General features: G+C 39.0%; 1 protein-coding gene across 7 annotated transcripts in view; it reads right to left on the reverse strand.

Annotated features, from left to right (window-relative positions):
• Positions 1–539: 539 nt before the first annotated feature.
• Positions 540–14,397, reverse strand: part of LOC110993096 (sodium/potassium-transporting ATPase subunit alpha) — a 36,844-nt gene continuing 22,986 nt past the window's right edge. Inside the window, exons 2-18 of one of the 7 annotated variants that reach the window (XM_045630130.1) lie at positions 13,573–13,673; positions 10,551–10,631; positions 10,161–10,292; positions 9,906–10,076; positions 9,579–9,800; positions 9,293–9,511; positions 9,035–9,215; positions 8,696–8,953; positions 8,267–8,616; positions 7,540–7,791; positions 7,136–7,347; positions 6,582–6,765; positions 5,820–6,035; positions 4,742–4,836; positions 2,417–2,591; positions 2,108–2,340; positions 540–2,040 (exon numbers count right to left, since the gene is read on the reverse strand). In XM_045630130.1, the coding sequence (XP_045486086.1) occupies positions 1,920–2,040; positions 2,108–2,340; positions 2,417–2,591; positions 4,742–4,836; positions 5,820–6,035; positions 6,582–6,765; positions 7,136–7,347; positions 7,540–7,791; positions 8,267–8,616; positions 8,696–8,953; positions 9,035–9,215; positions 9,293–9,511; positions 9,579–9,800; positions 9,906–10,076; positions 10,161–10,292; positions 10,551–10,631; positions 13,573–13,581 (3,111 nt within the window). In that variant the 5' untranslated portion in view covers positions 13,582–13,673 and the 3' untranslated portion in view covers positions 540–1,919. Of the gene's footprint in view, positions 2,041–2,107; positions 2,341–2,416; positions 2,592–3,851; positions 3,947–4,741; positions 4,837–5,432; positions 5,528–5,819; positions 6,036–6,581; positions 6,766–7,135; positions 7,348–7,539; positions 7,792–8,266; positions 8,617–8,695; positions 8,954–9,034; positions 9,216–9,292; positions 9,512–9,578; positions 9,801–9,905; positions 10,077–10,160; positions 10,293–10,550; positions 10,632–13,572; positions 13,881–14,397 lie in introns of those variants that run through there. The other 6 variants (XM_045630127.1, XM_045630135.1, XM_045630120.1 and 3 more) reach the window with 6 other exon arrangements.

Consider the following 14,397-nt stretch of genomic DNA (forward strand, 5'->3'; position numbering starts at 1 on the left):
AAACTAGAAGCTTTGTGTAACTACCTACTTTTATTATAACTTCCAAAATAAAAAGAATTAAGATTTCCAGTAACTTTTTAGAAGAATAAAATGAGTTCGTAGCTTAGTTCTCCACATTCAAATATTTGAATTAACATTTTTATGTATTGAACAGTATATATAGGCAGGAGGCTGTTAAGTGTTACCACCCATGGTCACCCAATGCCAGAGGGCTCTTATTAATTATATTATCGGTAATAAAAAGTATAACAATATATTATGCTCTCACAGAGCAGTCATTAAGTTGCCATTCTACGCGCATTTACAAACCTATTAACATTTTAAAAGACATCGTTATGTATTCTCTCCTTAATTATCTTCACTGCATCATGATTTTTAGAGGAATAAATTCCTTGATTGGAATTCTATCGTCTTCGGTAGGATACAGGGGTTAGGGGATAGGGTTTGGTTGGGAATGTTCTAGATCATCCAAATCATACCAAGGTTTATTATTTAAATAATTTAATGATTTAAAAGCTAATATCAATGAAACATCGCAATAATATTTTGAAAATGTTTTTTTTATTAACACTTACATTTTTACAGCGCACCTAGCCAACAGAGTAATACTATAAACGAAAAATGGTGTAAAGAACTGTCGAACGCAAAACAATATTAGTTCTACCGTGTACGTACATTAAACAAACTTACAAAGATCCGATCATTACAATAATATCAATAATGTTTAACGACTATTGTCAGTGAAATGTACATCGTTCCAATCGAACAAGCACAGAAGATCACTCTAAGGAAACAATCATTAAATCTATAAACATTTCATATAATTTAGATTTATTAGTTACTATAATGTTATATATTACTTCTGTAACCATTATTATAGTATGTTATATGTATTCGTTACGAAATTGAAATGAATCGTCCACTCGGTCCTTCCATGGTGTACGCCACGCCCTACCACGCCCATCCTATCCGTACCTACCATCCTACAAACATAGAAGAGCCGTGCGTCGACGAAAACAAGATGACTCTATCGTAACTGTATAATTTTAAAAATCTCTAATTACGCATTCTCTACATTTGTTTATTATCATTTAATTAATTTAAGAAATAAAATCTTACACAATTACCATGAGCAGACTATTTTATAAACATGACGAAATCTCTAATGATCTGATTAGTCGAGAAAAAGAAAAGCGTCGTGTCGGCGACGGATGTCCGTCGCAAGCGTCGCGTTGTGTATGCTCCTTTACTTTTAACTACTTTACGATTGAAAATATGGCTTCGAAATTTCAACTACCTACCTAACAGTAAGCGGTAGTTCACTAGAGCCGGGCACACCACACCCACCTCACACGCACCACGCACCCGATTGAATCGTCAACTAAATCTTATTCACACCGAAATTCAACTTAACCTAACATCACTTAAAATAATATAAATGGCTTAAATGTAATTTTACAACAAATGCTTTCGTTGGCCGCCGAGCGTCGGCCGACGGCGCGGCGGCGGCTCTCGGCGACTATTACTTATTGCGTAGGTGAAAAACAACGTATTAGTACTGTACTCGAGTGTGTGTGAACTAATGCGCGAGAGACCGCGGTCCGCTGTCGCCGTCGCCCTCGCTGGACGACTGAGATTCAACCGAATACCGAACGAGATTCCTCGAAATGTCCAATCCTAATCGGAAGAGAAACGATACGTCGACACCACACACACCGTGCACAATATATACATAGAGGGCCGGGCGATCGGCGCGGGCCGGCGTGTACGTAGACGGTACGCAACAAGCGGTGATAAGCGAACACGACAGCGATTACACAAACACCGGAACGGCACCGCGACCTCTGTCAGTCTGGGACGAGAACACAAATGAAGGTAACGCGATAACTAACAGTTGCACGACGCGTGGACAGGGCAGCTTAATAGTAGGTCTCTTGCTCCAACCAACCGCCGGGGTTGCGGCGGAGGTAGAAGCGCCGGATCTCGTCGTAGATGAAGATCGACAGCATGAAGGGAATGGCCGGCAGCCACCACACGAACCTGCCGCAGACACGCGTTAGTATCGAGAAACACGTTACGTTAATGCAGCGACCAAAAGTCAACTCACTTTAGGGGATACATCCTGAGACCCTTGTCCATCCCGGGAGTGTAGGACAGGAATGCGGCGAGGGCGGTCTCGAAGATCAGACCGAAGTTGAGGGCCCAGTTGCGCATTCCCTGGTGCACGATGGAGTTACGACGGGTCTTACAAATGATCAAGTCGGCCCATTGCACCACCACGATGGAGACGAAGAAAGCTGTGTGGCAGGTGTACTCCAGAGCTTTGCGGTCTCGGTATGTCTGAAAATTGTTTGAATGGTTACACATCTATCCGGGCTGATCACGGTTGGTGTCCGGTAATGGTAATGGTACATACCCATTCTTGTCCGTAGGAGTCAGTCAAATCATTGATAGCCTTCGAATCCCACTGCTTTCTTATACCGAAGAGTTTCAAGGGCAAGAAACCATTCTCAGCCATGATCACAAAGTAGACGAAGAAACCGGCGGCGGCTTGGATCATTCCTATCTGGCCGTAAGCCATCGAAATCAACCTATTGATGTTAAATTATGAATTAAAAATCTGCATTCAAACTAATACTAAAAAGCCTTTGAACACCAAGCATTTATTAAAATCTGTGAAAAACCACTTGATCCATTTAATTTTAGAGAACAAACTGCTGAATCATATCAGCGAATTAAATTACTACGTTTATTTTGTTTCATATTAATTGCTCAAACGTTAAAAAGTTACCGAGTTGCTTGGTACAGTGGCTTAATTAATTTGCTAAAATTATAACATGCATTTTGTAGCCTGGCAGGTCATGGCTCGGTAAGCAATTTCGAATCTAAAGGAACCATTAATCATGACAAATTTGGAGCGTTACAACTGTTTAACATTTGAAAATAAAAAAAATATTTGTCATACTTAGATGGTTTTATACTCGAGAAAGCAAAAATACTTACGTCAGTATCACCATACATGCATACACTTAAAACTATTGGTTAGAGGGAAGACGCAAAAGCAGTTTTGTGAAAGCGTTAAAAATAGCTTAGATTTGATGTAATGCGTCCGAGCACCGTGAATGCTAAGCCATGTGCCTAAACATATATACACTATGAAACATAAATATATCTTCACGTCACCTAATATCTTTAAAAAAATATATAATAACTCTAAATCTATAGTCTAGTCTAGGAACACAACACACATTTCTCACTATATACGCCCTAACGACGTACCTATATTTTGAACGTGCATTCCGTCACATTTCACTTGCTTTTTGCTCTTTTCTATTGAAATATGGAAGAGTGAGATTGTAAAGATAAAGAATTCTAATTTAATCTATTCTAGATTGTTCTAGATCTATTAGATGCCATTCTATTTGAAATATCCTAGAAGATTAATAGAAAATATTTAAAAGAAAAGATAGATTGGCTGAAACTGTATTCATGTACTGTCAGTATTATTCTCCTACTGTGCGACCCTCCCGTATTCACTCTTCCACATCCACTTATTAATGGAACTGTTCAATCAAGAATAGCCACACTAGTCAAATTTAGTATTTTTTACACCAATTACATAGCTAATGTGCAATTTTCTATTAAACAGTATGACGTTTTCAGCCGTAAACCAGGCATTCCTATAATTATTTACTTTTCAATATAGAACATGTAAACAACTATATGGGTTATGTATCGCGTAGATAATTAGAAGATTGCACCAAGTTATAGTGGGCTAATCATTGCGTCAACACCCATGATGATAAACTAAAAGCTTTGCCACGGCCGCGCAACGGCGGGTGCTGGCCAACCTTCTGTTGACGAGGTTGTCGCGGTATGGGTCCCGCGGCTGCCGCTTCATGATATCTGACTCGGGCGCCTCGTACGCCAAGGATATAGCAGGCACCTTATTAAACACCAAGCGATCAGGACAAACCAACACCAGCGCGACACTCGCGCACAGTAATTACATAAATATATACCTGAATACCCAACGCAGCTCCGATCTATCATAAATATACTAAAAATAATGTATCTCAATTGTCTAATAGATATATAGCGTGTACTTCGAGTAGCTAAACGTATCAAAAGGAAGGTACTAGTTCTAAATGTGAGCCCTAATGTTTTCAAGAGTTTACTCTAATCGATAAGAAACCTGGCCATGATAAATTATGCGGTGATACGTGTCAGAAAGTTAAACATGATAGCGATCGTGTCGATGTGCATGGAGGGAATGAAGAAAAAATTGATAAAATAGAATAATAAAAACGACAGATACATAATAAAAGATGTTTGTCCAAAATACATGCTCGGCACAGAGATGGCAGACACAGAGGGAGACACAATGAACAATTACTTACCTTCTAGCACTAACACATATACCACACCCAAGTAAGAAAATATCCAAAACACATGTATGAAATGACGTGTTAGTGATTCGTTTTACTGTCGAAACACGTCATTCCATTATCAACAAGCTACATAGAAAAAGAGGGGGAGTTTAGTAAGTATATCAAAAAGACAACGCAAGGCAGAAATACAGGTGCTGTGCGTCTGTCGCCTTCAAAAAAGTCGTTCGGGACACCGTCCACAGAACGGGCAACAACAGAACCTCAATATTGAAGACATATACGTGGTATAGCAAGCGATAGCGGAAAGAATAATAGTTTCGTACGAGCGTTGTTCGCTCGCGGTGTTTTACCTCTCGTTAACGAGCTTATCAGTGAAAGGATTACGCGGCTGTCGCTTCATAATGTCAGATTCGGCCTCCTCGTAAGCCAGGGAAATGGCAGGCACCTACACAAATACTAGCTATGAGAGCGAACGGCGAATCGCACGCCGACGCACGACAAAGCGTGGTGCAATCATTTTCACGTGTGTACAACACCGAACATTCAACGGGCGTTGCAAACACACGCCGCGCAAGCAACGTCTGTTTACAAGCCGCGCAACTTAAATCTAAAAAACAAAAACACATAAATTTCACAAAAAAATTACGTCTTCAGCTCTCCGAAACGTGAAACATAAAATTAAATGAACGGTGAATGATAATGGCTTCTGAGACCTAACTCCTTTGCTGGATGACGGTGAACATGATGAGTCAATTTGTGTGTGTCAATCTATGGGATGACAATTAACTTTTGCTGTAATGCAGCCCTATCAATCGATTACTTCTTATTAATACTACTGCATTGCAAAACTTTCGAGCAAGATTAGTACACTTAAAAACCTTTAAACATTACACTATACATGTCAATGTAACTATACTTTAGCAAATTTTACAACGGGAGTCATAGTTACAAAGACGAATTAAAACACGCACGGACGATATCGAGACAACACCGACGGTATTAGCTGAAAACTGTTAGTAAGGGCAACACACTAATTATAACCTCTCATTGACTAGTTTGTCGCAAAATGGGTTCCTAGGCGGTCTTTTCATTATATCCGCCTCGGCTTCTTCATACGCAAGGGCAATAGCTGGTACCTAATATCATTCATATATTATTCTCGATATAGAGCTGAAATCCCTAAGGAAAATATTCAGTACTTAGTATAGCTAGTGACGTTCTAACAGGTTAATTCATATAATTTTACATATTTATTAAAACAAATTAGACATTTCTATAAAAAAATTAATAACCCATTACAACGTTTAAAAGTTCAATATTTTTAATTCGTTTTTCACTTTGCCTCATTAGGATATTATTTTTATAAATCATTAAAAGTATGAACTTTTTAGCAAGTATTAATTCATTTGTATACAAATTCGAACTTACCATGTCGGTTCCGAGATCGATGCAAAGGATAGTGACAGTGCCGAGGGGCAGAGGAATATCACAAAGGATGAAGGCCAGGAAGGGTGAAATTTCAGGAATATTAGAAGTCAGGGTGTAAGCGATGGACTTCTTCAGGTTATCGAAGATCAGCCGACCCTCCTCTACACCAGTTACGATTGAGGCAAAGTTGTCGTCGAGAAGAATCATGTCGGCAGCCTGAGAGGAAAATTATATGGCTGGTAGAATTTCAAATTATAATTTTTGGTTAATCAACTTGATTCCTCACTAACCCAGGACCACATGTTCTATGAACGAATGCGTGACTTTTAAATTAAATAACAGGTTTGACAAATTTTTTCCTACTACAGTAAATGTATGTATTCCCTCTACTTAAAATCTGATCAAGATATGCGCTAAACAGTACAGTTATAACACGGTACTCTTATAACGCACTAGCATATTACGCGATTTTAGTGCCTTATCGAAAGCGGGAATTCCACACGTTATATTTCTGTACTGAGATACTCAATTTTTGTACGCACTTATTTCGTTCAAAGTTTTTTCTTAAAATTTAAATCATTGTTAACGAGAAAGGATACACGGGAATAATTTGTATAAAGCGCGTTATATGGGGAAATACATGAGCGTTATACGCGAATAGTCCTACAACGCGTTTCCTATAACGCGGAACCAATCAACCAAAATGTTAAAGGGATTACCGTATTTATAATTTAAAAACATACACTTTGTCGAAAAACTTACCTGTTTCGACACATCAGATCCAGCGATACCCATGGCAACACCGATATCAGCCTTCTTCAAAGCGGGCGAGTCGTTGACACCATCTCCGGTCACAGCCACAATGGCACCGAGACGCTGGCAACCCTCAACGATGATCAGCTTCTGCTGTGGTGATGTACGGGCGAATACGATTTCGGTGTGGTACCTGAACAGAAATTCGGTATCTATAACGAAACTAAAAAAAGACTCACAGTATTAATGATTTTATTTAGGAATCCTAATAATATTATTCATTAACTCCACATAATATTTATTATATTAAAATTTTCATATTTACATTATAAATACATTTTTATTCAAATTTTATCGATCAAAAAAACTGGTCTTGCTCGTTCCGCGCGTATGTGTGCGTGCACGTTACCTGGGAGTTGTGCGTGCATCAGCGCTTTGTTACTTTTGTTTGGTGCTTAGCTTTTTACATATTAATTAGTAATCGTTAAAACAATTTAATCAATAAATTAGTTTAAAAATGGAAGTTCTTTCATATTAAATTTTTTCAATATTTATGTACTCACTTGAGAATTTCATCTAACTGGTCGGAGTTAAGTTCTCTCAATTCAGTTCCGTGGACGACAGCGGCCTTTGCTTCACGTGGGTTCACTTCAGAGACGGGTATGTTCAGACGCGCTGCGATATCTTCAACCGTTTCGTTGCCTTCAGAAATGATACCTACAGACTTGGCGATGGCTTTGGCTGTGATGGGATGGTCTCCAGTCACCATGATAACCTGGATAACGTAGATTATTTAAATAAATTGATGTATCTTTCATTAAATTTCTGCCGAGATGAAATTTTTGAAATCATTTAAAAGAGATGGATTGTTGTTTCTACCCGCCTTCAATATAAAATTGAATCATCCAATTAAGCAATGTAATAGGCCGGTTACACGCTAGAATCAAAATAACATTCGGATTTATACCTTGATTCCAGCAGATCGGCACTTGGCAACAGCATCAGGTACGGCAGCACGGGGAGGGTCAATCATACTCATGAGGCCAACGAAGCGAAGGTTGTCAATTGGGAAGTTGACGTCATCAGTGTTGAACTTAAAACCAATTGGGTACTTGTCTGAAGGCAGCTGCAAGTCACAGAAACCAAGCACTCGCTCGCCAAGACCTCCCAGTTCCAAGTACGCGTTGTTGAAAGCTTCCTTCATTTCCTCGTCCAAAACCTAAGAATCATCATATTTGTTAATATTTTTAACAATAACTTACCAACTTTAAAAATAACTTCTTTAAATTAATTTTGATTCATTAAAACCTTCTTTAGTTAATAATGGTAAAATGGTATTTACATAATTTTCTTTTACTAAATACACTCAGATCTACATTTATATATCTGTGGTCCCCCTTGACTTTAATTGTATAACTTAATGTTTTGTAACTACCCGCTACTTATATTTTTTTTGTTAGCGATACCTTAATATAAGAAACATTCGAAAACCTAATTATCTCGTAATAGGAACGTTATGAAACTGTAAACTGTGGGGCTAACATACCTAACATTTGTTACCATAATCTAGGCAAACTGTGAATATCTGTAACTAATTCTTATCACCATGAACTTATAAAAGTAGGTATTTCATTAAATGTTTTATACATTTCTTTCAGAATACGATTCATTATAGATTTAACGGTCATAAATACCTTTTCCTTGCCACCAATGAAAATAGTGCTGCATCGTTCCAAAATCCTTTCAGGGGCTCCCTTCATCACCAACAGGTGTCTGGGGTCGCTGGGGTCATCGCTCTCGTGGATAGATACTTGGTATTTGTTGGTGGAGTTGAAGGGAATTTCGCAGACTTTCTTGTTCCTCTTTCTGATTGACAAAACATCTCCCAACGCAAGTTCCATACATTTAAGCAAAGCAGCCTCGGACGCGTCACCGGCAACTTCCTTCTTCAATATTGGCACACCATCTTGGCCACCCTTGAATTCAGCACGGTTACACAGAGTTGCGATTTTAGCGAGGGCCTTGAATCCAGGGCTAGTGCGGTCTGTTGAAAGAAAAACAGTTTGTCAAAGCGAAGAAGAACGTAGAAGTCACAAGATTATTGTGGGTGAAAATAAACATACCGTATTGAACTCCAGACTGATCTTCAGTCGTGTCCGCTTCAATAATCTGGTTGTCAAACCACATGTGAGCGACGGTCATTCTGTTCTGGGTTAAGGTACCAGTCTTATCAGAACAAATGGTGGACGTTGATCCGAGAGTCTCGACGGCCTCCAAGTTCTTAACAAGGCAGTTCTTGGAAGCCATACGTTTGGCAGTGAGAGTCAGACATACTGTTACGGTGGCCAGAAGACCTTCTGGTACGTTAGCTACGATGATACCTAGAAACGTACAAAGTATATTAAGAAATCACATAACAACTTCCAACAGTCTTTAATTTATGGATAGGTTTAAAATCTTACCAATAAGGAAAATGACAGCGTCGAGCCAGTGGTAGCCAAGGATAAATGCGATTACGAAAAATGTGACACCAAGGAATACGGCTACACCGGTAATCAAATGGATAAAGTGGTGGATTTCCTTAGCGATAGGGGTCTCTCCAGTGTCCAGACCGGAAGCCAGACCAGCGATACGTCCCATGACCTAAAAACGACCAACGATAAGAGAAGATAAGGTGCTGCTAATTTAAATATACCTAATCAAAATAGAAGTAAACGTACAGTGTTGTCTCCGCAGCAAATCACAATTCCTTTAGCGGTGCCTTCTACAGCGTTGGTAGAGAAAAAGGCCAAGTTTTTGGTTTCCAATGGGTTCTCGTTCGTAAACTCTGCTCCGCGAGATTGGGGCTCCGATTCACCAGTTAAACTTGAGTTATCCACTTTGAAGCCTCGCGATTCAATGATACGGACGTCAGCTGGGATCCGGTCGCCGAATTTAACCTTGAAATTAACACATAATTGCAAAATCTGATAGACACCACACGAAGTGAATATGGGCAGTTATTACCTCAACAATGTCGCCAAGCACAAGATCTTCAGCTCGTAGTGTTAACTTTTCACCCTCACGAATGACAGTTGCGAACTGGGGCACCATGTTCTTGAAGGATTCCATAATTTTCGATGACTTGCTTTCTTGGTAGTATGAGAAGATACCAGTTACAATGACTACAGCGGCTAATACAATACCAAGGTACAAGTTGTCGTCTGCGGGCTCCTCTACCGTACTCGCCTGTAATATTACAACTAAATAAATAAAAATAATAATCCCAAAAGATATCATTCACATAAATGGTGCGATTTTGAGATTTTACCTGGCTATTAATTGAAAACTGACCTGAATTCCGTAGGCAATAAAGCATAGAATAGCACCAATCCACAGTAATAACGCGAAACCACCGAATAGATTTTTACAAAACTTCACCCATTCGGGCGTCTGTTTTGGGGGTGTGAGTGCGTTTGGACCATCTCTTTCCAAGTTTTCTTTCGCTTTTGCATGACTGAGGCCCTAGTAACACAAAAAAATTGTTTAAGCAAACATTTAATTAACGAAGGGAACACAATAATAATGAAATCCTATAGCGAAGCTTACATTTTCTGGATGCGTTTGAAATCTTTGGTAGAGTTCTTCGGGAGTAACTTTGTGGTAGTCAATGTCCAATTCTTGTTTAAGATCATCTAAATCTCCGGGTTTCCGTTTTTTCGCGGGTGGTTTTCGTCGTGTCTGCGAAATATCCAATTTCACCATTAGCTTTCTATACATACCCGTCACACAATAAATATTAACAAGCACTTAAACTTAAAATTGTGAAGCGATTTGGTAAATGCCATCACTGTAAGTAACTATCATTATCCCAAAAATTATGTACACTGATAACATTTTATGAATGATGTAATGATAAGCATGCATGACGTTCGAGTTGCATGCATTTCAAAACTTCGATCGTCAGGTTGAAATGACATGAAAATGCAAATTAAAAACCTTGTAATGTCCATCAGCTGTTCTATTATCATCCTTAATGGGGCCGATGGTTGCGACGCGGTACGAGTCGGTACGGCCATGCTGTAAAACATAACTAGGGGCTAGACATCTACTATGTAGCTAAGGGCCCGGGGGCCATGCAATGGAAACTATGCGATATGAAAACACCGCAGGGTTCCAATCAAAAAATAAAGAACCATGCGTTGTCATAAACATAAACCATCTAGAAAACATAAATCATGATTAGCATAACAAATATTAAAAACGTAGCTAAGTTAGTGCTACTAAAATCAAAAATCCATTTGAAAATCTAGCAGATTACCATAGTGGAACTCCTTGCGTAATAGAGTGATCACAAAGTGTAACCTTGCTAACTACTCTATGATCTACTAGGGATCACTGGCTCAATGGCGTTCAATTGATATGAACTAGTTACGTGTGCGAACCTGAGAGGAACTATAGCCACGGTCGAATCACGCATATACAAACACGCATGCACAATTCAATGACAATAGATTCTCATGTCCACATCTGTTTACGTTTTTACTAACGAACATCCATCTCGTGAACTAATATTTATCCTAGGCGACCGTTTCTAAATGCGTCTACGACGGGTAAACATGTCAGCCATCACCATCGATAATTGATAAACGTTTTCGCCCAAGCCCTCATTAAAGCTATGAATACCCGTCAAGGCTACTTTGAGTAACAATATGGTCTCACTGTGTGCTCATAGCCGAATGCGAACATACTCATTATCGGAATTTAAGAGCTAGGAAATAGGTGAGTCGCTTGAACATTAAAACTTTACGACACCATTTACGATCCACGGCTAAATTCAACGTTCAAAATGATTCGATATTCATCAGGAACAGTACACGTTTTAAGAAGGCGTGATCCGTTACATAAGCATGGGCTAACACGCGTGCGCATTCGGCCCAACCCCCGCTCCGACCCTCGACATAAATAGCTAAAAGACAAGGTTGCCACCCCCGGACCCTAGCGACCGCATTCTATAATCTCCGTAAAGGTTAAACCGGAATAACTGATGGAAAATCGAATCTGGTTTTGCCCAGCACAAAGCCAAACTTGCTAGGTGACGCGGGGATGAATACTATTTAGGGTCAAGGCATAATAACGTCCATACAATGGGAGCCAGTTCAATGGTGCTTTATTTGAAGGCTTGTTATACGATTTTGTCAAAGGACGTACACGATGCAATACGAACTAAAATAAACGAAATCTATAGACAGCGGGTCGGAAGCTTGCAAAATTTTTGAACAATAACAAAGACGCATCGATCAGAAATTCATTGCCATGGTCACGACACCGGTTTACACCGAAATTTTGTGGTTACTATCGTAGTAGCTACCGAAACATGTGAATGAGACAATTATTTTTAAACTAATGTCGCGTCGAGACTGGCTTCTGACGTCGAGAATATGCTCACAGTGCCAAAACACTATTAGAAACTGCAACGAGTCTTTGTTGGTATACTGAGTATAGCGGTATTTTATATGGGCCAAAGAGCAATAAAGAAAAAAGGTATTTAGATAAAGTCACTAATTTCGATTGTTAATAAAAATCAATTACTATCTCCCCTCTCGACCTAAGGTCACATATATAAATGTTTTAATAACAAAAACAATTTTTTCGACCTTAATTGGTGATATAGAAGTCAAAGTGCTCGATGGCACTGAACTGAAAACTAAAAGGTAATTAGTGGTTATTACAAAAAGCGTAAATAATTAGAGAGATTAAGACCTAAGTTTTAACAGTTGCAGTTAATGATTTTAAAAACATAACGTTGAAGTTTCTGATAAAATTCACACCGACCTGTAGATAAAACTGAATAAATAAATATATACTTAGGATTTTATGCATAGGAATATTATTGTGGAAGTAGAGGAAAAAATTTTCATCAAAATTTCTTAATAACTATGATACTGAAAATTACGATCACGCTCGAGACAGACAATTCTTTTAGACATTTTCCAGTTTCAATTTTGTAACTTGTGTCTTTCAAACGAGTTTTTTTTCACATTTTAAAATTTGACTATTCACCATATTGCATAAGAGATCGAATATAACTTCTGATATACCGAACAATAGTTGACTTTACTTTCAATTTTTTAAAACTGCAGCAAAACCCATTCAGCAGCAACCTCTCCATTACGTAAGATATCGAATTTCGGGACATCACGTACCAAGGACCCGGTCCGGCATAACTGTGCGTGCTGACGTCATAAAGGATAAAGGAAATACTCCAATAGAGCGACGGCACTCAATGCGATTTAAATGACATAATGACAAGGCAATTTCCTAATAAACCTTCGGTGCTCTTACACTTAGCGCGGGCTCTAACCGCCTCCCGCGACTACCTGTTTAGTCACTTCCTTCTGAACACCTTGGAGGAATTATATCAATCATAACCCCAACTATTTTCTTCATTATTCTGCCATACTTTATTGTTACTGGTCTACTATTTCAAGAATATATTACAGAAGTATAACTCCAAAATGTTTTAAGTTTAAATTAAAGAATCTATAAATTATTTATGAGGTTTTATTTCAGTCTAGCTCGTATCTACTAATTAGAACAAAAGCTTTTATTATTAATTGTATGAACCATGAAAAGCTGTGAGAGTTTCAAAGCAAAGTGTCTCCTGCCGTTCGATCAATACGTTCCGTTACGCAACCCGGCCGGCGCCGTCTTCAATACTTTATTCCTTTATATATTTCCTTTACTAACTACACAATGAATCGAATGATTATAACAAAAATAATTAAAATTTAAAAACGCTTAATAAGAGATGTATCCAATTTCAAATGATAAAAAAATCGACCAACTACAAGAGAGACGAATGGAAAAAAAATCTTACTTGAATGCTTTGATGAAGAATTTCTCTGATGACACAAACGTGAAAACTAATCTAATTGCCATGCATTCAAATAATTGCAATACAAAAATATAAAATAAAACTACAATAGGCAACCAATCCTCTATGCATTGGTGCACTCACCTCGCCCATTTTCGCAAGTGTATTGAAAAGGCGGTGTTAAAAGTATAATCCGCCTCTAGTCGCTGTGTTCGTCGATGGAGCGGAGTAGGTCGTCCCTAGTTCTGCAAAAACGTAGACCTTTACGGCTTCCTCGTTCCAACGAAAAAACTTAAAAATGTTATGTGCGCTTCCACGTCGATATGTCGCACGGCACTGGAGCTATGTCATCGTGATACGAAACTAAAACCCGGTATGATAGAAGTGCAAACGGATGACGAAGGCACGTCTTTGGGCGGCCTGCTTCGGGCGGCGACTGACGGTAGGAATTCTGCCTATCGGGTCGCCGGTGCACTGACGTCACACTGCGTCACGACGCTAGCGCCGCCACGGCGGTCGCCGCGCGCATCTCGCTGCGCGCGCCGCCCGCCCGGTCCCGCCCGCCCCGCTTGTAACCTTTCACAACCGACCCGATGACAACCGCCGCCAATCGACACCATTTCCCTTGCCTATCAAGCCTTATCTTACTGTCAAATCTTGCCCAACTCCTTCTTAGTATCATTTGGAAGTCTATCAGTCATCAATTCAAAAATGCAAACGCTATCTGAATACACGCTTTTTTTTTTAACAAAAAAATATTGATCATTAAGAGACATAACACTAATGATACATATGCAAAACTATTATTAGCCTGGCATTTGACAATAGTCCCAAAATAAAATGTATGTGGTTTCTTCATACGAAGCTACGCATTGAAATATATTATAAATACATTTCTTTCCTGGGTATATGAAAACGTTTTATTACCAGCGAATGATTGCCCGCACTTTATTACATTAGTATTATGAT

Source organism: Pieris rapae, chromosome 1 (assembly GCF_905147795.1).
Source record: "Pieris rapae chromosome 1, ilPieRapa1.1, whole genome shotgun sequence".
NCBI lineage: Eukaryota > Metazoa > Arthropoda > Insecta > Lepidoptera > Pieridae > Pieris > Pieris rapae.